The following is a 24,219-nucleotide window of genomic DNA, read 5'->3' on the forward strand; positions in this document are numbered from 1 at the left end:
TCCAACAACACCAACATCATCTTTGCACCTATATGCCATTTTGCTGTTGCCTGAAAGCGGCTGCCGGCTGACAATATCATATCACACTGCTCAAGGCTCTCTGATGTTGTAGCGGAGTCAGTGAAGAGTTCATGACTGACGTCAGATGAATGATGCACCTTTGCGAGGGCAGCCAGGGTGGTCTTGTCCCTCTGGAGGTGACTGCTGTGGCAGCTCTTCACTTCCAGGATGGAGCTGCAGATATTTGGGTATCTGCACAAAAATCCGATATCAGCACACAGTAAGTAAATTAGAAAATTCTCCAATGAATGCGTTAAAGCAAATATTGAACTGTGAACTATATAACTATATCCTAACACTCGCTTAAAGAAAGTGTTATTGTTTGCATAATACTGTGGGCTGATTGTAAAATTACCAATTTAAAAATGAACATTAATTATAATCTATGTTAGAATCAATTTATTACATGGACTGTGGAAAGACCACTGATGGAAATAAACCAGTTCTACCACACTGGTTGCTGAAATGTTTCACTAACCTAGAGTTGAATGTGGCCACAGAGTACTGGCCCACTGGATGATTCGAGGGAGGTTATGTAGTTTTCCAAAGTCCTGGTACCATTTCCGGTTCTGTCAAGCAGTTGCATGTGATCTCTGGTACCTGGATGCTGACCCGTGCTTCTGCCTTGAGCAACTGGGTCTTGTTTTCTTTCGAGAGGGTGGCTGTCCATCGTTAGGACCGTCTCTGTAATTTTGGCTTTGGTCTGGGTTTCAGTGGTTCATCTGAATTTTGATGGATTTGCCCTGGCAACACATCCTTTAGGACGTTCCAGCTAGTGATGTGGTTTTTTAACTCTGCAGTTGGTAGTAGAAAATGACATTGACCGAGCTGCCATTTATTGACTGGACAACAATACAGAAACAAGGATCACATCATGATTTTAGTGTGTTCTGGCTTATCTCCACCCCACAAAATATTTACCAGACACCAAAAGCATTTTTATTTAGTTACTGATTAGTGCTTACGGCATATTGTTTGTATATAACTGTGTACAATTTCCAGACATGATTTTACAAGGCCAAATCTGGTGGGAAAATTATACATTTTCTTAATTTGTTGGTTTAAAAGTTTTCAAATTTTAATGAATAAAAAAAGTAATGAAATAAACCTATAAATGATACATAAATTAATTACAGAATGCAACCTCAAGTTTGCTAAAATCTTCAAATTCCCAGAAAAACTAGAGGACATGTCCTCAGTGGTAGCTACTACAGCCCTCTTCAGCATCAAATGTCATGCAATCATAACAGTAAGACCATGAAGACAAACAAGCCTACATTTGGAAAAACAAATGAAACTGAATATTTCTTGTTATAATGTAGTTTAATGTAAGATGAAGTACAGAAAATATAGAGTGCAATCAAATGAAACGAGCCGTACTGAAAAAAAAAAACAACCCAAAAACAACCCAAAACAAAAACATGATTCCCATCAGCTAAATTATGATATCAGTAGCTCTCTCATATGAACATAACTTTACAAGTAAACTAATAAAATATGAAACTAATTGCTATGGAATCATCCTTCTGAGAGTAACAAAATAAAGATTTGGTCATTTGGAGTGCAGTGCCTCAGAAAATGACAGGAGGCTCTGCTTAGCTGTGTTTGCACATCAAACAGAGAAAACTATACCCACACACAAAGTCACACACACTCATTCACTCTTTTCTCACACATACACTTCGCTCAAGACCCCCAAAGCCCTATAGACTGGTCTTTGCAAGCCACAGAAATCATTTATTCAAACTTAATGAAAAAAGAAATCCTCAAATGTATTTAATCCATGTAAGGTAGTGGTTAAATGGTGCAGGGTGCAAAACGTTTTCTGGTAAAAACACTTTGTAATTAAAGGTACATTGCTGCATTGTTCCAAATATCTGGGGTTGTGCCACCATCTTAAACATGGAAGAAGTTTAGAGGATTGTTGTGATTGATGTTCAATCATGTAGATGTTGACTATCGTTTGCCCTCTTTTCCCACCACCAGCTGGAAATACTCTTTAAAAAAAAACCCAAACCATTAGTCTCTACTTCTGTCCATACAGTGTATGTATGCAAATATATAACAGACAGAATAGATCTATGTGGGTCAGAAATAAAGAGAAAAATATCAGTGAATAGTACCGGTATTTTAGTTTAGTAAAAATTGAAAGTATAGGACAAGTATCACTTTAAACAGTATCTGATTTTTGTAATATTAAGTGTCCCACAGTATTTTAGGGACCTTTGTTCTGAGTAGTTCAAGGCTTCACTCAAGTTGTCTTTTAAATATCAGGTTTTCTAGTGTACACTGAGTGCTTGTGAACTGCTTCAAGCCTGATAGTAAGAGGAGAGGGGAGACACTGGGAAAAGGGTGTATTATGCAATTCTACACACTATTATGGCTCAAGTACAACCATTGAGTTACCTCATCGCATACACCCAATCCTGCCCTCTGCTGTAGGACTAGAGTATATATTCAGTATACTCTAGGTATGTTAACTGTTAAGACTATGTGCACAGGGAGCGTAGGAAAACAAGCCATCCCATGGCAATAATGTAATGGCTTAACGTTTGCAATTGAATATCGTTTAAATAATATAAAATAAATCTCAGGCTACAATGCAGAATTAAGGCAGCAGTGCTGCTTTCATTTAAGTCAGCATGACTGACACAATTCTCTGTACAGTCACAGGAGAAAAACTTTTTGCTGTGACTTTTTGTTTTTATGATGTTGCATGACCCTGTAGTTTGTCTATAAAAACTGGTCAAGTGAGGATCCTTTCCCTACAGTAAAGTAATGATGAGTGGTTGTGGATTGACACCATCCCTGTGCTTGCGGTGTCCTCTATGTGTGACATCATTTCACGCATCAAAGTACCAGTGGGTGAGGGGCACCAGTGTGCGCTCTTGCCTTCCTTTAAGATCATGGTGAACTATCACTGGTGCCAGCTCGCCAAAGAGAACAGAAGCAAAAAGAGAAACATGCAAGGTTGTCTTCAAGTACAGCAGTCCTTCAGTGTTTTATACTCTCATAATGTCAGACAAGCATTCTCTCTCTCTCTCTCTCTCACACACACACACACACACGCGTGCACACATACAGTATTGCAATCCTTCATTTCCCAAAACTGCCAAAGTTAGCGAAGGCATCTTGTTTGGGTGGAACCATGGCTGGGGTGATGGAGTGTGTCAGGCCCATCCCTACTCCCGGCACTCCCATGCCAGCCATACTACCCATCATCACAGGAGTGGCCATGCCCATATTCATGCTCATGTTCATTCCCATCATGCCTTGGTTGACAGGAATTCCGCCCATTCCCATGGTACCCGTGGTCATTGAAGGGGGCATACTCCCCGCCAAGGAAGCAGGCATGCCAGTTGATATCGATGCAGGCATGCCCATCGTCATGGTATTGCCTGCCATCATGGGATTGGCTGGTGGTCTAATGGATGCCACGTGAGGTGGGGAGCTCAGGTTCAGACCTCCAAAGTTCTGGGCCAAAAGGTTGACGGGAGGCACCCCTGCACAGACACACATGGGCAGGAAGGAGTTAATCCACTATGTTTTACTACTTGGCTTATGAAAGCTTATAATGAACAGCCTGGTAATTGTTCTCAATTACAGTGCCAGTCTAATCTAAACAATGTACAATGAAAAATTAAAATGAATCACAGTATGGAACATAATACCTTGTTGCTGGATGATATTGTTGAGTGTGGGTGGTGTCTTAGTGGGGTTGAGGCCTGCTGATAGGAAATCCAGACTAATGTTGACGGAGGGGTCGGACCAGGTCGACCCTAAAGATCCTTGAACTCCAACACCAACCTTCTGCTGTTGTCCTATGGGCTGCTGAGATGTCATACCTCCTAAGCTCTAAAATAAATTAAACAAACATTTTACAACTTGATAAATACACCAAAATTAGACATATGTAAAGAGTGAAAGTGTTTATTATTTAAACTATTAATCAAACAATGTAACACACAATCTTCCAGTGGAATTCATTGTTTACAACAACTTAAGACAAACCTGTTGGGAGCGAGAAAGAGGCATGTTTGTCATAGAACCAGGTGGCCCTGGCATTGCTCCCCCCAGAGAGAAAGTCATGCTCTGAGAGGCACTCAGTGTTGTATGTGGATTGGTTAGTTGATGGTTAACTCCACCCATCAGGTCAAAGAGCTCGGCAGATGGTGGAATGGGGGTGGGATTAGAGGCAGTGGTTGCCTGGACGCTCCCAAACAGGTCAGTGACAGGCTGGGAGGCACCGGAGCTTGATGAAGCAGGTGGATTGGCTGAGAAGGCATTCCAGTCTCCAAATTCTCCATTTCCATTGGATGATGGAGCAGCTGGCCACAAGAGAGTGTGATTATGTTTAGTTGGCACTGTAACATTCATCTTGGTTTTTGGCAGGAAATGCCTCACTCCTTCACTACAAATTTACATTCACATATAAAAAATCTCAACTTGTTTTTTATTTTTGTCATGGTGGAAAGTGTGCAAACATTTTCTAACAGAGAACATTCCAGTACCTAAGAGGGTTTTCATACATAACCTGTATGGTTTAGTTAAAAAGTTGATGGATTTTCCTGGATAGTTAAAGTCAGCTGATAACTGGTGTGGACCATACAACTGGACTGTCACCCCTTGAAAAGAGGGTCTTCTTATGTTTCCAAGTAAAATCTGCTACAGTTTTTTCCATGTTTTTTTAAACTACTATTGTACTGATGAATCAGACAATGAAAAGCAATTATCCCAAGTGATATCCCCTGAAAGACAGGTCTTTTTGACCTATTTAAACCTGCTCATCATTATCTAGAACATATGGTGGATTTGTCCAGTCAATGACTTTACCTGTCTGCCTGTATAAAGATGGTCCTAATAACCAGACCACAACTAAAACGCAGCAATGTCATCTTTTACCTTGGCCAAATGAACTTTACTACAGGTTAAGATTACTAGAAGAGGACCTGAGAGAGGCGAAAATAAGCTTACCAGTGGAGGTGGGGAGACTGGCAGAGGCTGCAGGAGAGGAGAAGTCAGCAAACCCACCAATGAGGTCTGAACTTCCACCTGGATGGACAAGCACACACAAATAGTGACACGACATGTACACAACATATGTAAATTTTAAAAAACAACCATCAAGGCCGACATTTTTTCAATATCTGTGTGTGTGCAAAGCTTTGCAGTTACCTGCTGTAGTGCCCTGACTAGACGAGGGGTCAATCACTAGCAGGTCTGCTATACCACTACTGGAGGACTGCTTGACTGATGACTAAAGGCAGAAGTAGAGAGAGATATGGAGATTAAAGTGCACTGTTGAAAATGTCTCACATTTGCAAAAGCATGAATGTTGGTGTGAGTACCTTCTCCTCTGGGCTCTTATCTCCAGTGTAGTGAGCTGCAGCACCCAGGTCCAGCGTCTTACTGCTTGTTGCTCCACTGCGTTTCCGTGTGGTGGTGGTTGTGGTTTCTGTTGCTTGTGTGATATGGATGCTCTTTGTTGTGACAGTTTCTTCCTCATCTTTGAACTCAAGGGTTTCTTGCCTACCGTTTCTCGATGCTCTGTCCTCCTCGTTGTCACTATGGCAACCAGATGAAGGACATTTGAGATGCAGCACTCAGGAGATCTTGCTATTGACTGTTTTGTTGCTTTGAAATTATCCGTGACCATTTGGTTATGCAATTTAAAGATTTTCAACGTGTGACAGGGAGACTAAGAAGAATCATTATTTAATTTTTGTTGAATGATTCAGAGTTTAAAAAGGAAGCCAAATTGGCTATTGCAATAATAATAAAACTATGTGTAACCAAGGAAGCATGCAGCAACTTTAGTATACATCATCAGTCAATTTCCATCTTGGACAACATTTACCTGATTCTGTCGGGTGAATCATCTCTTTCCTTCTTCCTGAACTTGCTGAGTGTGTCATCGATGGTGCTGCCTATCTTGTCACTGATCTCTCCAAGCTTCTCACTAAAGGGGAAAGCTCCTCTGCTTTTATCCCAGTCCTCATCCCACTTATTTCGATCCAACTCATTAGCTGGAAGGACAAAAACAAGAAAATTGATCTACAGAGCTACCTCACTGAAGGCATTTCAGTGGGCTTAGGGTTGGATGAGTAATGGGACAAGGAACATCTGCAAAGCAGTCTAAATGTTTACTTTACTGGATCAATAGAAGCCTTAATCCAAAGTTGAAACAACAAATCACTTGCCATAAATTTAATCCATAATTGTTTGATTAATTACTTATTACATTGTTTATCCTTTTTTGTTTTGTTTTGTTTTAAGCTTTAGACATTTACAGACTAAGAGATGACTAAAGTAATAAATTAACTAACTAATAATACAATATTCAAAACTCTGTGTTTGTACAAGCAGTTCAGGTTTAAGTTTTAAGAAGCATTAAAAAAAAGGCTCATGCTTGCTTTATATGATATCTTTATACGGTATCTTTCCTCCAAAGTCATTTAAATACCTATATTTTTAGATCTATACTTATCTTGTTTTTTTATCCTATTTTATATCTTTCACTTTCTGTCTTGGTTGGGAAAACTGCAAGTGCAATGTCTGTACAAATAGAATTTCCCTTCAGGGATAAATAAAGAAATTCTTATTCTGATTCTGATATAGTTTTGGAAAGCTGTGTCGTCATTTTAACCCAAACCTGACTGCTGTCAAAGAAAACGTAGTGAATTACTAACAGTTCTTAACGCTTCCTCCTCCCATACTGTCAGAGGAGACTCCAATATATTTATCTTTGTTTTTCTTGGCTTTCTTCCTCTCCTCTCTCAGTCTGTCGTCATCCTGGACAAACTCCACCATCTCCTTCACCTTCTGACGTACATTGATGCCCTGATCTTTACCATTCTCATCTGGAAAAACACAAGCATACAAACACACAAATACAAAGACAGAAACTTAAAAACAAAAGGACTACTGGCCAGACTGTCTTGACATTCATCGTGGCAGATATTCTGGTGACACCCTAACCATTAATCTAGTGCCACTGATGCTGGTCAATCGCAAGGTGTCTTTGTTTCCAAAATTTCTACTCATGCACAAGAATTAACAAAATCAAACTGAAGAACTGGCATGAAATTTTACTCAGCATATTATATTCATTCATTCACTCAATGATCTTTCTGATAACATCTAATTTGTACACAAGATCTCTTAAATTTACTTAAAAGCAAAAAGGAAAAACAAGTTAAAAGTTAACCAGTAGCCCATTTTTATTTAGACACTCACCAATGAAGTGGTAGTTTTCTAGAGATCGCAGGTCATAGATGTGCTCTCGGGAACTGGTGACGACTCTTTCAGATCCATTCCTAATGAGATAGGCCAGCAGCAGTAAAGCCTTGCAGAAGGAGATGGGGAAAAAGAGAAAGCAAAGGATGAAACGACAGACATGATCAGATAGTTAACCACTGTGGCATGTAGTCAGCATTGCTCATTAAGAAATAATCTATATACCACATATGGTGATGTGGACAATAACGTAGTAGAGATGTCCTGCTCTGATCTAAGCAAGGAATCAAGAACCTTCCTCAGTAATGCAAAATCAAACTGATACATACACTGCTGCTTCTGAAATCAGTGCGCTTCACAATATAGAAATCAGCAGCAGAGCACATACAACACAGACACACCCGCAAACCAGAGTGCAAATGTACCTTGTATACTCGTCTCCAGTTCTTTTTATTGTCTTTCAGCATCCTGGTCCACAGCATGTTCATTACCTCTGGAAATTGCTCATACATAAAGGTAGATCTGTACACACAATCAAACATATTACAGTGCAACGATAACCGATGTAGGTAAACTACAGCAGAATCAAGTCTAGTGAACAGTCTGTGGAATACTGGTCTTACTTGTCTACTATCTGCTTACTATCTGCCACCTGAGTGATGATGTGTATCCATTTACTTGCATATACAGTAACCATGTGTATGTATCTGTTACACATACTTGGCTATTTCTCCCATAAGTTGTCCGGAGGGTCCCCAGGGGTCGTCATTGGTGGCCTCTCTCACCTTGGACTCGATTTCTGAGTAGTTCATCACCACGTTGGTGCTGTTGACACAAACACATATTCCAACCTTAAAATATTTGGAATACCATAAACATTTCAAACACTGAAAAGAAAGGTGTGGCTTTCCTTTCTTGGTCTCTGTCCACTTACTGTGAACACTATTTTTATTACTGCCAGTCAGCCTTGCTGCAAAATGGAAATGTTCAAATCAACAAATGTTCTGTGACACTTCTCAGTTTTGTGCAAATATTAAACGTCTCACTCATGCAACACACACGCACACATACACACAAGTTTAGAAAAACTGTGGAAAACAGGGTTATTACAATGGCTATATTCATGCATGTGTCATACACACAATGAAGTCAAGTAAAACAAGGAGAATCTTCACTCAATAAATAATGAATGACTGCTTCCTAAAAGCTTACGGTCTGACCACTGCACTTCAGAGGACAGGAATGCATGTGTGCACAAATGCACACAGAGGCAAAATGAGGTGAGCAGGGTGTGTATATCCATCTTTGTGAGTGTGTGTGTAAAACTGCAAGGTAAACACAGTCAAACCTCCCCATGAGCACTGTCGGCTTCCTCTGGCTTTCTCTACAGACTACCGGCAAAAAACACGACCAAAGAAGTGCAGCTTGAAATAAATCTCTTCCTTTCCACTCCGACAGGATTCTATCTTATCTACTCCTCATTCACCCTCTCATCTCACACTCCGTCAACTGGCATTTTTTCAAATTTCTATCTCCTTCCCTTCACAATTTCCAATCCTTATCATCTATTCATCACTTCTTTATTTCTGAGAAGTCTTTTCTCACCTTTTCCTCCCTGTCCCTCTGAGCTATACCACCCTGGTAGCTAAAAAAAGAGTTACATTACAGAAGCTACCTTTGACTATATTAGTGTCAGCAGATAAGACAGAAACAGACAGTGAGAGTTCCATGATAGCATAACTCTTGATCTGCAGGAAAAGCAAGGCCAACGCCAGCTCTGTTGAGGCAGATCAATAAAAGAGTGTATTCATCGTGCCAAGTCAGGCACAACCAACAGCTGATGGGAGCTGGTGTCGATTACTCCATCTAAAGCTTTCACGAGCTCTCTGTCTGCTCTGTTTTGATATATTCTCTCCTCTTATCACCTTTCTTCTGTCTCTTCACTTATCTCTCCTTTATGCTACTTTATTCTATCTATTTTTTGTGCTTTCATGTGGCACAAGCACACTAAACTGTTCACTTTAACCTTGTTTGTTTGCTATCAAAATGCAAATGCAGATTAATAACCAAAAGGGAGATGAAACCTCTGACTTTTAATTAACCGCCTCTTGCACAAAAACACAGTAAAAAAATCACAACAGTTGCAAGAAATAAGAATACACATAACAATCAAAGAACAGAGCAATGTATTAAAATGAGATAGTGGGTTGCAGGAAGAATTTGAATGTGTTAAGTTTGAAAAAAAAAACCAAAAACATAGTTCAAACTTTCTGAGAGGTGTTAATGCAACAATAGTCCATGTTGCATGCATGTACTAACTGTACAACTGTAAAACTGTACTAATGTTCTGTTCTTCACTGTCATTTTTGTAAATGAGGTGAAAAATGTAATGACGGGTTTAACACCACTACAAACTACAATCTCAATAATAAAAACACAGTTAAACTAATGCCTCTCTGACAGTGTGAATCAAAACTTAATAATATTATCTTTGTGAAGGTAGCATTTATGGCTGAGCTGCTGTACTCACTTGCCTTAGATTTTACAGATGTACCTCATGAAGTGACCAATAATAAGACTTAATTTGGTTCATCAACATTACTGTAGGCACAAACTGCATTCTGATAACAGGCGTGTACAATTAATTGAACTTTTAATAAAATAATAGATACAAACTCTATAAAAAACCTACTAAAAAAATAACTTATCCCAGGACGTTGAACTGAACTAACACGTATAAGCAACTAAACTCAAAAACAGAAAAAGACCAGTGCAGCCTGAAGCACTGGTCACATCAAGATGCAATGATCTGTAGTCAATATCAGTCTATTACTGGTCAAAGCACATTCTTATATCAAAAAATAAATAAATATACATATAAATAAATAATACAACACAAGCTACATAATAACAACTTAGGCGTTATCTGTCCCGTAAAAAATCTGATTTATAATGTAATTGCAGAGTCAAAGCTGCCATACTGGAATAGAGAATGAAATATCAAGCTATTCCCATAGGAAACTGTGAGATGACTGCTTGAGATTAGTTTGAACTGAGCCTACTGTGATTACATCAGCTTTTTACTTCCTTTAATGTAACAGTGTTACTGCTGCTCTATGAAACATGATGTGTAAAGCAATTTAAACCACAAAACTAGCCTTCAGATAGTGACATAATCCTCATCAAATGTGCTTTACCTCTAGTTATTAAATAAAAGGGCCTGTTCCAAGAAGCAGGTTTATTTAGCTATCTCAAATAACTTTGCTAGGTGAAACCAGGAACAAGCCCTTTTGCATCACTGTATCCTCCACATTGTTGTGGGTTTGCAATTTACTCAGCAAAGTTATTCATATAATTCTGTCTGCCGCTTGGAATAAGACGAGCAGCTGTTGTTAGTCCTTCCTTCTCCTGGGTTACAGTAAAATGACCATATAAATCATATTGCACATTATATTCACACATCATACAACAATAGATATCACAAAGACAAACATGCCAAAGAAGCATGCCTTGTTTAGTGTTCAAAGAAACAACACGACATAGTAGGCAGCAACACCAGCATTAGCTACTACAACATGAACTGTTTGGCAAACAAGCTGTGCTCGGAACCATGGGGGCTTGGGCCTCGCTAGACCGGTGTATCGCTGTGAAACCCTGTGAGACATGGCCAGTAGCTAGTTGGCAGGAAATTTACTTTCCACAGGCAATTATCTACCGACAAACCATATCACCATTAATGCTTAGCTTTTTAGTTGGAACACAATGATAAATGAACGCGTAGTAGGGGTAGCGGGCATCACTAGGGTGGGACTGGGCGTGATTCTGCAGAAGCATTAACAGAGACAGTACACACAGCCGACCTGGGCTTAGCAATGCTAGCGGAATTAGCTAACACAATAGCTTTCGTTACGGATCGGAAACAAATGAATTTACGAGCTTGTAACCTTGTATTTTTTATGACCTGATCCAGTGTGGGAAAATATACAATGGGGTATGTTACAATAAAACACGCATTTCGATTTATGCCACAAGGTTGAAGATTGGCAGCTAGCCAGCTAGTCGGAGCTACCAGCTGAGGGGCTATCACCGTGACGTCACAGCCCGTATCCTCGCCACTGTCAGCGATAAAAAGCTGCTGATGCTGCTCGGCTAAAGCCGCCTAGCTAGCCGGTTAGCTTGGAAGCCACTTAGCGGTTTAGCTAATACAAGCAGCTCCACCTGCGCCTCGGTACTCACGCTTTGTCCACCAGCTCTCTGACTTTCCACATATTTAGCATATCCGCACGAAACTGCGGGCTCGCCGCCTCGATACTACACCGGCCCCGTGTCTCGAGGTCCCACAAGACAGAGGTGGTATCCGGTTACCGACGACAATCCCCTACTGTGAGTTCCGTTGGTACAGCAGCCGCTGCGGTTAACGGACCGGTCCCAGTTGCTACGGAAACGTCGTCCTCTGCCTACGTCACGATGTGCCCGCGCTCGGACGGAGCCGTATGCCGAAAGATGCATGAACAATGGAGCAATAAAGATGATATGATTGATTTTTTTTCTTGATTTCTGTAGTTTATTTGACACTTTAGTTTTCAACCCCTCTGTCTCTTCACATTTCAGGCCGCTGTGTCAAAGGATAGGCTGTTGTTATTTTCCCTTTAAAAAAACGCTATATGTAACTTTGAAACTACAAACTGTAACCACCCCCCCCTCCGCCAAACACACACACACAATGGCAGTAGATAGCGTGCTGCACTGCTTCTGTTGCTGTTTCCAAACCCATTTAGTATCATATTTGACTAGCTGATTTAAGTGGACTGTTTTGAGTAGAATAGTATACATAATGCATTTCACTCTGGCCAGTGTGTCTGTGTTTGAAAGACTGAAAGACATTTAGCAAGCATAGAGATAAATTATTGAAATTTTAAGGATGCAACACTTTAAAGCTGTAGGAAGCTATGGCAAGAGTCATTTTGGTCCTTATACAAGCATTCTTGATTAACAGACAAGATCTGCATAAGTAGAAGTGACAGTAGTATACTTGTCAAAATACTTTGTTGTTTCTACATGAGAAATTTCCAGTAACTCATTGCTGAAGACAAAATAATAAGAATCTACCTCACCACTAGATGGCACTGTTGTCATGCTGTTGGTGGGTTGTTCTAGTTATCATAGTTATGTCACTTAAGGGTCATGAAAATATTAAATTCTAAAGTTTTTAAAACCCTGAAAAATAGCAGATATTTTCACTGGTTCAAAGTAGCATGGACAAGCATGGACAAGCATGGACAGAGGCTGAAGCACAGCCACCAAAGCCATCAATATTTGTAATCCAGTTCCATAATAAATTAATCATTTTGATTGGTGAGTATTTTTGGTACTTGAAATCTATTTTGATGCTAATAATTTTACTTAAGTAAAAGTGTGAATGCAGGACTTTTTCATGTATCCGTATTTCTACGCTGTGGTATTGCACATAATCAACCTTGTGGGTGTGATTGCATTTCCAGTTGCTCTGTTTGTAACAAAATGAACTGCTGCAGTCTTGACCATGTCTCCCCTTAAATGAGATCCCTAATCTCAGTTGGACTAACCTGGATAAACAAAGCCTTAAAACACCCACAAAGTCATGTAATATACAAATGTTTGAATGTGGCACAGAGAGTTCAGTTGAGCCAAGAACAAAACACTTGATTATGAACATTGTGTTCTCTGTTTTCCAATACACTATGACAACAACACCATTTGAAAGTAATGCAACAGTAATGAATGAGTCAACAAGGAGGCACAGACAGAGAAAGATATGGGACAGGGGGAAATGGACAGAATGTGTGTGTGTGTGTGTGTGTGTGTGTGTGTGTGCGTGTGTGCGCTCTGTTCCCTGGAGTCCACCCTGGAGACCGCTTGGGAAAAGGACCTTGAGGTCTGCCTGAGGTCTGACTTGCAGCCAAGAAAAGCAAGACTAAAATAGAGAGAGAGAGAGAGAGAGAGAGAGAGAGAGAGAAAGAGAGAGAGAGAGAGAGTTTAAACTCGAGCATCAAAGAAGTGGGCATGGAGAGAGAGAGACAGCGATGGAAAATGAAGAGGGCGTGAGAGGCAGGAGGAGCCAAAGAGATGGAGAAAGTGTGGTGGAGTTTGTATCTGAGGAGAAAATATATGGAAAATAAAAACATTCACATGGTGTCACACACACACACACACTGATTGGAACCATATGCTGACAGATGTAGAGAATAATGGGAAACTGTGAATTGTTTGATTTGTTATCTGTCTTCTATGCTGCGTTAGGATGGTGAGTGGGCAAGATGACGGGGGTGGAAGGCGACCGTGACCACAGATGATGATCAGCCATGGGAAATTCCATTGAGTCGATGTGTCTGCGACACTGCGTAGACAGGCCCGGTCCATTAACAGCACTCACGGGGGGGTGGGGTGGGGGGTGTCGAGGGTGGGGGCTTCCAGTGTGTGAACTAGGATCATGAGCAGTGGGGTGCCCTAAAAGTCATGTACAGAGTACAAATGGTGGTTCTTATACTGAGTGATTACAGTCCTGCTGACCAATCAAGTTATTTCACTGTATTGCTTTCCCACACACACATAAACACATACTTTTACTGGTTCTGTGCGAAAGCCCCAAAGCAGCTGTTTTTAATGTCAAGATTCAACTAATTATTTAGAAAAAAATAAAGCAAATCACCTGTGTAGACGGCAATAACAGGGACACCCAAGACAAACACACAGAGTTTAGCTCTATGTAGAGCTTAGAAAGGCATCTAGCAAACAAATTTTCTTTATTCACTTGCAATTGCAGTCTTGGGACAGCAGTTAGACTGATGAGGCAGGACAAGCACCTGTGCACGACAGCAAACAGGCATTAAGAGCCAGCGAAAGTGTGTCTGTTTTTGATAAAAGTGGTTACACTGACAGGAATAAGGCAAAGAAGGAAAAAGAAGAGGAAGAGAGTGGAAGCCAGTGAGTGGGAGACGAGAAAGAGAGAGAGGTGAGGGAAATGCTAGACTGATTTACTGCAGATGCTCCAGTGGGAGAAAGACATAAGGTCGAACTTTTATGGAAGTGGGTGTATTTATATGTTTGTGCGGGTTAGTGAAAAAGACATTGTTTCACATATTTAAAACAAAGTTTGACCATCTGAAAGAGCTGCCAAAAGCTTTATGGTTACAATGAATCTGCATTTTCAATTGGACAAATAATGTGTATGAATGAGAGAACAGATGAAGGTAAGTTCCCTTTACCTTCAGTAGGTGCATTCTGCTCTTCATCCTCATTCTCGTTTTGGTCTTTCTTGTTCTGAGAGAGATTCAAATTTTAATTGGTTTAAAACATTTTTGGTTATATATCGCTGCAGAGCGTGATGGTACAGTGGTCAAATATTTTAATTTTGAATGCAAAAACACTGCATACATCCCAGCCTCTACATCCAGACTACTCGTTATTATCTTGTAACTCAAGCTTTTGTTGAACCCATCCATCCATCTTCCATACCACTTATCTGTCATGGTCGTGGTGGGGGGGGGAGAGAGAGAGAGCTGACTACAGGTGAGAGGCCGGGTACACCCTGGACTGGTCACTAGGCCGACACACAAAGACAGACTACCACACATGCACACACTCACACGTAGGGGCAATGTAGAGTAGCCAATTAACATAAAGTGCATGTACCTGGAGAAAACACACGCAGGCACAGGAAGAACATGCAGACTCCACGCAGCAAGGTCCAGACCAGGATTTGAACCTCGAACCCTCTTGCTGTGAGGCGGCAGTGCTAACCACTGCACCCCTTTTTGTTGAACCCTCTTTAAAACAGGTTAAAACCTGCAATAAGTAATTTTATGTCCATTTGGGGGTAGCAGAAACAAGCTGTAGACAAAACCTAAATATATTATCCTTTAAAGGCAGGGCTAGTAATGTATTATAGAAACTTTCAACATCCTGACTGCTATCAATAAGTGGAATTAAATAAATATCCAATGTCTGTTTTATTTTTTTTTTATTGTAATTTCTGGAGCTGTTTCTGCAGTTGGTTGGAATTTACTGTGGGTGAAAAAGTCCAAGATATGCAGATCTAGTTAAAATACCTTTAATGGTAAGAAACATAAACAATCTGTAATAATTAGGAAGGCAAACAAAGGTTATAAAAAAGACCAAACCTGGAAGTTGTCTAGATGTGCATGGTTTCAACAATTTATTTCAGCCAAAACAACAGCCATGTGGATGTTGTTCAGAGTCACGACCACATCTCTCTCTCTCTCTCTCTCTCTCTCTCTCTCTCTTTCCTTTGCTATGTTGTGTATTCTCCCGTGGGAAGTGTGGTGCTGTATCCTGTGTGTCTGACCATGTGTCCTCTTTTCACAAGGAAACTATGGCTGTAGTGCACACACTGACTTGACACTGACATTGCATTATGTTAATCCCCTGAAGACATACACTAACCTCAACCAAAAGTCTAATACTTAATAGTTTTCCTTATGGGGACCAGCTTTTTGTACCCATATGGGAACTGAGTATCCATAAGGTGACTGTGTGAAGAGATGTATGTTGTTAATACAAGTCCGCACACATACACACTTACACTTGGACAAGACAGTTTTGTAAAGCAAGAACAGTCAGTTTCTAGTTTTCCTCTGGGTCCATCCATCTGCCTCTCTTGCCATTGGTCTTAAAACATGACCAGAAGCATCATTTTACAAATGGCCTATTGCGTAAATTTAATGGGCCGTAATTTAATTAAAATTTTCTTCATCAAGTGAGTATTAAATACGACCTGAGAGCCAATGCGAGAGCTGTAACCATTTGGCATATATGAACACTACAAAAGTGTCTCTGTTTCTCCTGTTGGAATCATAACTCTGACTCTCATTATGTCTCCTCTGCTTTAACACTATGCCCCAGGCCCTCAGTTGTTATTTTAAATCTTTGCTAATTGTCTGACTTTGGCTTGGTTCCTTTCCATCACCTTATGAAATCCAGTTCATGCAATTAATGCGTAGTGTTCTCTTTGTGTGTGTGTGTGTGTGTGTGTGTGTGTGTTTTACTAGCTGGCGATATCAGTGTATTCAGGGCATGCTTGTGTAAGTAAAGTGAAGTCACATACAGGGATCACTTTCCTTTACATGAATAATATTATTGTAAACTATCTGTGACCTAACTTTTTCTGCTATAACTTTCCTGCTGAATAAAAACACATGTGGCTTGTTTGGCGAAGGCTGGCTGCTGTTTGAGCGCCGGGTTACTGATTGATGACATCACGGCTCCCCAGTGTGAAAGTGGCAGATTAGAGTAACTCCTGGGTGCTTGTAAAGTTGGAGTTTGTGCTGTATTTTCGCTTCTAGTCATGAAAACATTGTCTTAATTTTCCCCCATAGGAGTTTAGTTTTTCATAACTGGTAATTACAGGTTGAGGCATTTACGTATTTATCATCCACTGGTGGTTGTTTTTGCCAAGTCGCTCTTTAATTTGGGCACTTGTCAGTGGTGGAGTGAACATATAGGAGTGTTGTGTGTGCTGATAGTGAATGTATGAGTGAATGTTATGCAAGAAGGATGTCTTGTGCTCCCAAAGCGCAGAGCATGTGGGGAAATGGGGAAAGCGTATGTATGTGTGTGAAGTAATGGTGGTGGTGGGCGAGGGCCTGATTTCAAGGTCAGGCAGGAAATGCCTGTGCAGATGTGCAGAGTAATGCGGACACAGTGAGAACGGTATACAGGAAACGGCCAACTCTGCAGCTGTTTGAGTGTATTTATATGTGTGCTTGTGATTAGTTGCAGCAGTTTGCTTTTATATTCAGAAGAGGTAACAGATGAATGTAGTAATGATCAACAGAACTAGGTGGCATGATACACCACTAAATGTCAGGAGCTCCATTTCTTTCCATCTCTCCCCATGTGTTTTTTTTATGTGAGACAGAGTGAAGTGCTGTGATCTGACAATGTAGCTGGTGCTCCCACCACTGACTGCAGAGGTCATAAACACAGAGGTCAAAATCCACAATCTTACAACATTATTCACAGCATAAAAATATAATGGATATTGGTAAACTAAAGGAGTGGATCTCAACTTGGGGATCTGGACCCCACAAGTGGTTACAAGTTGAAAACTTAATGATTTTGAGGCTTTAGGGATGGAGATGGTGGTTGGTCGGGACCAATTTTGTCACAACATCTCATCAAACATCAACAGCTAATTGATGGATTACCGTGAGATTTTGTACAGACAATAAATCCTAATGACTGTGGTCATTACTGATATGTTTTTATTCTCCGGTGTTGATTTCTATGGGCTGTTCAGACCATTGTTCAACTCAGTTCTGTTTTGCACATTTACTGTCTAACCATCATTTTTTCCACAAGACCACATTCATTTCACTTTGCATATGAGATTTGCATGTGAGATTTTCTACACCAGCATATCCATGGTGCTCTATTATAGTATTATAGTATCTTATTTTGTATCTTATAGTATCTATTATTATATATAGCACTTTCAGACATAACCATGTTCAGCAACTCATAGCTGACATCCCAGAAGACAAAAGGTTACTGTCTGTGTCTTTTTGGCTCTCATTACATCCAATATGTTCAAGTTGTGTTTACGGTCATACTGCATATCCTGCCTCTGCTCTGTATGAGGTCAGCACATTCATTCATTCACACTCATATACTGTATGTTGGTGCAAAAAATATTATAATTCTTATTTTCACAGAATATTGAATGTCACAGCTTGGATTAAAATTGAGACCCTTCTCTTTCTTCTGTTTCCTGCCTGTCTGTGTATGTAATAGACCAGATTCAAACCTGGGTCACTCATGCAGGAAACCATACATCTGCCAGCGGGACAGAAGGGAATCCCCTTTCTCCTCAGTTAAAAGATATTCAGAGAGAGCAGTAGTGCTTAGAGGGAAAGCGCATTAGTGAGCTTCATGGTTAACGTTTTTTTTTTTTTTAGAAACTGGCTGGTTACACACATTTAATGTGCATGTGTGTGCTCCCAACAACACTTGATGTACTGTTAACTTTTACTTTTTTATAACGTGCACTGTTGTAATGTGGTCAAAAAAGATAACTGATTATATTACTTTATCTGCAACACAGCTACCTCAATGATTGTCTTTTAAAGCAAAAGGAAAATCAACTGTTTATCTATGAATGAAAGACATCAGACATTTCTTGCTCTAATAAAATGACATTAAAAAAATTACAGATTTGGATCCCAATTTAACACACACACACACACACACACACAAACTTGCATTCACTCGGTCACTGCTTTGATTGACAGACAGACAGGTAAACCACAGGGCATCCCAATGCTGCTCAGGTGTGTGTGTGTGTTGTAGCCTCATTACTATTCATCAGGCTCCACCGTATTTGCGTCTCATCTGCATACTGGTCCAACAGGGAACAGATTAGCATTAGAGAGAGTGAGAGAGAGAGACAGAGAGAGAGAGAGAGAGAGAGAGAGAGAAAGAGAGAGAGGAAGATGGAGGGAAGTGGAGTCACTTTAATTTTTAACAAGATGATATGAAGGAGACACAAAGACAGAAGTACTGCTTGTGCTGCTGCTGACACAGCCAGGAGAGAGAGAGAAGAGAGGGCCTGGTGGGGTGTGATGTATGCGTGTCTGTGAGTGTGTGTTTGGATGAGCGGGTGCAGGTAACACAGCTTCACCAAGAGGTATCAATCAGAAGAGAATGAGGGATGTGGAAATGGAAATAAACAGAGGATTTGTGTTTTTCCAAATGAAAATAACATTAAAGACAATCCTGTGTTAATGTTGCATATTGATCTCTGTGCTCCACGCTCATTCGCCATGTGTGTATATGTGTGTGTGTTTGTAGGAACTCAGTTGAACTCGCACATCAAATGTTCATAAATAAATAAGTGGGATAAACAATGTACCACAGTCACAATGGAGTCAATATCTCATTAGTGGACTGCACACGGGCAGACACACACACACACACACATACACACAATTTTTTCATTGTATGTTACTTATTGTAACTCATCAGCTTTATTCACCTTATGCAATTTATTCAACCTTCATATTTTATGTACATTTACTGGTGTGAGTAAGAAACTAATAATTTCACTGTAACATGTGTAACACAGGCCTGCTGTGTGTTTATGTTTAAGTTACATGTTGCTGCTAAATCTAATTGCTGCCTGGATTATGTTGCCTGGTACTTCCTTTTCAGTATGTGAGCTACACATAAGCACTGCATGTTTTGTAAACACTCCTCATAGAGATAAACCCCGTCTGGACTGTAGCTTGTGAAGATGAAGAAAAAAACCCAGATTCCTCAACTTCTGTGAACTTAAATCCCATTCATTCTCAACACAAAGTAAAACCACAAACTTGCGAACTGTCACAGTATCACAGTTCTCGTGCACCAGGTGACCTTCTGGGGTTTGTGTGATGTGCATGTTCATGTTGCTGTCATGAAAACATCAGGCTCATGGTGTGTTCAGAGCAGTGCCCTGAATATAATTAATGCCCTTCGCCGTCTTTCTCGTCTCATGTGTGTTTTTGACTCCACCCTTCATCCTTCACTGTCACACCATCACTGCCTTTCCCTCGTGGTCCTTGCACACCTTGATCTGGTACTCCCTCACTGCTACCTTTATGCCACATTCAAACCTTTTGTTCATATATTGTGACTTTCTATTGTTCTTTTATCTCACTGTTCTCAGCTTGCTTCTACAGTCTCACCATACTAAAGTGACTAGTTTATTGCAACAAAACTGTGTTAAACTGAACTGATTTGTGGTGAAATGCAATTTTCAGTTTAAACCAAACCAAAGGGTTTAGAACCTTCTAGCTGAACTTTGTTCCAACAAAAAGAGGGTGTCTTGGTCTGGATCGAATCATTCGCCTCTAAAGTGAAAACATTTTTTTTTTTTTTTAATGGTTTGCATGTTTTAACCAATTTTGGCAGTCAAAATTGTGTTAAGAAAAAACAATACAACAAACCAAAATGAGCCACAGTGGCACATGGGAAGAGGAGACCAAATGTTTAACTGACATTTGGTTCAATGAAGAGTAAGGAGGAAAAAAAGCCAGAAAAAGTCTAACACTTATAAGTTATTATTCCAAGACTATGATAGAGGGATGGACTAAACTGAACTGACAAGTCAACTCACTTTTGTTTTTGCTTTTCACTAAATTCACTGAACATGTTGACTTGATGTCTCTACGGCTCATATGAGAAAGTTAAGTTTTTGACAATATTTTCCCTGCTTTCCCAAAATTCTCTCAGTCCTCTCACACTCCATTACCAAGTAAATGTGGTATATAATATTGTTGCCAGTGATGCGTGTGATTCAAGTTCAGTTTGGGAAGAGTTCACCTTTGATTCAGTGACTGCTTTTAATCCACCTCTTCTTCATTGCACTCTCAGTCATTTACCCACCTTTCCATTTATCAGTCTGTTCTCCCTTTAGGCCCCTTGATGATGATCGAATGCCACTGAACCCCACTCGACCCCCCTTCTCTCTCTCTCTCTCTCACCCTTTCTCTCTCTCTCTCTCTCTTTCCCTCCATCCCTCTGGGCCTCTTGGATGTGATGCTGCGCCAGAGTAGTGCCATCCCTGAAGTGACGAGGCTCCCTCAGGACGTGGACTGGATGGTAGTCCCTCAGGGTACTGGCATTGGCATGTTTTCATCACAGACACACACACACACACACACACACACACACACACACACACACACACACACACACACACACACTTTCACTCCCCTCTTTTAGACAGCAGTGGTCTCAGCGGGGCTGCCCTGGGGCGTCGCTGCAGCATGCTCAGTACCTGAGAAGCCAGTGATACTAGGGCAAGGCCAGCATGTTAAGTGGTGTGAATGTGTGTGTGCATGTGTGTTGCCAGAGTGGGGTCAAAATGCTAAGTGGCAGATTAATCAGTAGTAATTGTGTCTATGGTCCATTAAGGCAGGGGCTGGCTGACATACAAGGGTAAGATAGAGAGGAAAAAAGGCAACGGGTGCGTATGTTTATGAACGTGCACATGGATGTGCGTGTTCACTAACAGAGAAGTGAAACCGGTAGAAATAGCATTTTAACTGTACAGTCCTTTCTATGACACTCCATTCTCTATATCTTTTTATAAAGCCCCAGTCTTGTTTGCTTTTCATGCACCCCCATCATCAATCTTCCTCTCTTTTTTAGAAATTCATCCATCTGAGCTGTGAGCTGTTGCGAAGTTGCTCTCCTACTTTTAGAAGCATGAGTTACAGAACAACGGTCACCACTGTAAAAACAAGGCCAGATTCAGCTATCTGTCTCACTGCTGCACACACACACACACACACACACACACACACACACACACACATTGCACCTTTTCCCCCAGTGATCTCTGCTGGCTGATTTGGTATTCAAGTGCTGTTGCAGGCCCAGCAGCCCTAAAGCTCTCTTTGTATTGTTTTATTACCCAGGGGCTAGGCCTTGCCCCACACACACACACACACACACACGCACACACGCGCACACACACACACATATGCACGCATGCTCGCATACACTTTCAAACAAGTGCAAAGCAGGATTAGCATATTAGTGTATTAGTATCCTGTCTGTCAGTTGGCTCAGTCTGGCTTTCTTTCTCTCACATGCTGTCGGAATGGAGAGGAAGAGTTTCAGAAGGAGAAGCAGGAGGCACAGAAGGAGAAATGGAGGCAGATAAGGAGGAAAGCAAGGAGAGAGAGGAGGAGAAAAAGTAGGTGGAGGACTGTTCACTCCTCTCCAATAGACAGATGGTAGCCTGACTCCTACTGAGTTGTCAACTGGCCAAGGGGGGTGGGGGGGTGGGGTTGCAGATGAACCTTTCCTCTACTTTTTCATCTCCTCTTTCAACATCTCACTCACTTTTGTTGCCAATTTCAACTCTTGCTAGCCCTCCTTCTGCCCTCTTTATTTCTCACAGCCGGCCATCAGTCTCTCTAGTCGCATCTCTGTTTTTGCAGCTCATCCGTCACAGGTTACTATTTGTCATCTGTACTCTGTCTCCTTCTTCTGTGTGCATCCATCCCCCCCACCCCCCATGAATCTCTATACTGCTCCAGCAGATAGTTTGCCTGCTGAAGTTTGGATAATGGTGACAGAGAAAGAGCGAAAGACAGAGATTGAAAGAAAAAGTTGAAAATGTGAGGTCACACAGTCCGACCCTGACTTTTAGAAGAGTAAGTCTTGAATGTAAGCATTTGTGTGTTAGTGATAAGACAACAGTTCTTCACAGTACTTTTACTCAAGTAAATACTCGACAGCAGTCCATAATAAAAATGTCATTTTTACTCCACTACATTTATTTGACTTATCTGTTACTTTTCAGATTACGTTTGTTTTTTCATTAAAAAACATAAGATATACATATAAAACAAAATGCCTTAATCCAATGGCGCTCAACATTTTTGAGCTGTTCATTGTGCATTTTTCTACTTTTATTTTTGATATTTTGCTGATAATAACTCTGTACTTTCACTTAAGCACACTTTTGAATGCAGGGTGTTTGCTTGTAATGGAGCATTTTTGCATTAATGTAGGTACTTTTTGAATTTGAGCTTTGAGTCTTAAATAAGACCTCACCAAAAATCCTGGCTGGACTACCTGGGATGCTTTGTGTTCATGGATATTATGGTGCTATGACCTATTTGACACAACAGGGGGCAGTATGGCTCCGTCCATCACTTCCTTCAGCCTGCCAACATACTTTTGTAATACAATGTACGACAGCATTTTGAACACAATTAAATAAAATAGAACAGGACTCCTGTGTTGGGTTTAAGGCAATTCTGTGTGATCGCACCGCTTTACAGCAACCTAAATAAAGACTCACAGTAGGGATTAAATGAAAAAATAAATGTGGAAACTTTACAGCTCACAGGGTTAAAGAATGTCACGGCTCTCACTGTTTCATCTTTTTTCTTTTTTGTCATGTTGAAAAATGCAACACTGCAGTTTGGTAGTTGGAGCAAAGGTGAGGGAAAGTCAGGAGCAGTAGGCTTCTGATCAGAGATCCAAGCCAACCTTTCCGCCTCTTTTAAGCTTCCTGCTGTATCAAAAAGGATGCAATTACTTCAGAATTACAAGTGGAAATTTGAGCCATCAAAAGATTAATCTCAGCAATGATTCAGTGTTTTTCAAGTACTGTGGAAAACTTGGCAGGGATCAAATGTTAAAGGAAAACCTAAAATCATAATTTTGAGCCAGTTTTGTAGTGACACGCACTTCATCTTTGTTTATATTACTGTGAATGACTGAAAACAACAAATGCTGTGACTGATCCAGAGCCGTTAATTTACTGTAAGCTACTCAAATAAACACGTGTGTTGATACATTTCAAGAAAATAGCTCAAGAAAGACAGTTAAAAAACAGTTAAAGTGTTAATTAGTCCTGAAATGTTGATGGATTTTTAACAAAACCGGATCATTTATGTTCTGAAAAACATTCTTTTGTGGCAGTAAACTGCTCTGACATATCAGAGTGTTGAATGCTATAAGATATTTACGCTAAAACACATCACATTAATGCTAGTGGTGTCTCTCTCCCTTGAGAAAATACAACTGACAGTTTTTGATGCTAATATTACCCCATATGAACACAAATCCTTGTATTCGACATATCCGTGTTTGTATTCATTAGCGCCTGCTGTTGGAGCTTCATCAGAACTAAAAAGGCAGTTTGTTTTGTAGACACACACACAAGTTTTAGTAACTCCCTGGCTGCGCACTTGCTCTGTTTGTGTTAAAATGATTTTGAGCATTTGTCAGCTTGCTATGGTACTAGTGTGTGTTTGTCTCTGTGTGAGCATGAGTGTGTGAACACATTTTTTGTCTGTGTGATGTACTGATGAGAAACACTAAAATGACAGCTGTGAGCTGTGTAATGACAGTGTGAGACTT

The 24,219-nt window shown here is 40.5% G+C and overlaps 1 protein-coding gene across 1 annotated transcript; it reads right to left on the reverse strand.

Annotated features, from left to right (window-relative positions):
* Window positions 1-1,364: 1,364 nt before the first annotated feature.
* LOC124070898 (clathrin interactor 1-like) lies at window positions 1,365-11,753 on the reverse strand. The gene is made up of 12 exons (XM_046411230.1): window positions 11,533-11,753; window positions 8,017-8,121; window positions 7,722-7,818; window positions 7,297-7,405; window positions 6,750-6,920; window positions 5,918-6,086; window positions 5,409-5,625; window positions 5,236-5,317; window positions 5,035-5,112; window positions 4,072-4,388; window positions 3,732-3,915; window positions 1,365-3,563 (listed from the first exon to the last, which is right to left on the reverse strand). The coding sequence occupies exons 1-12, from the start codon at window positions 11,571-11,573 to the stop codon at window positions 3,157-3,159; spliced, it is 1,977 nt and encodes a 658-aa protein (XP_046267186.1). The 5' UTR covers window positions 11,574-11,753; the 3' UTR covers window positions 1,365-3,156.
* Window positions 11,754-24,219: the final 12,466 nt, after the last annotated feature.

The sequence above is a fragment of the Scatophagus argus genome, chromosome 14 (genome assembly GCF_020382885.2).
Source record: "Scatophagus argus isolate fScaArg1 chromosome 14, fScaArg1.pri, whole genome shotgun sequence".
NCBI lineage: Eukaryota > Metazoa > Chordata > Actinopteri > Scatophagidae > Scatophagus > Scatophagus argus.

What these genes read in the sequence shown, in the direction of transcription:
- LOC124070898 (XM_046411230.1), bottom strand. Translation starts at nt 11,573, where the DNA reads ATGCTAAATATGTGGAAAGTCAGAGAGCTGGTGGACAAAGC. An exon ending in ATAAGAGCCCAGAGGAGAAG is followed by an intron (nt 5,318 to 5,408) that starts GTACTCACACCA and finishes TTCTGCCTTTAG; the next exon opens with TCATCAGTCAAGCAGTCCTC. An exon ending in CAATATCATCCAGCAACAAG is followed by an intron (nt 3,564 to 3,731) that starts GTATTATGTTCC and finishes GTGTCTGTGCAG; the next exon opens with GGGTGCCTCCCGTCAACCTT.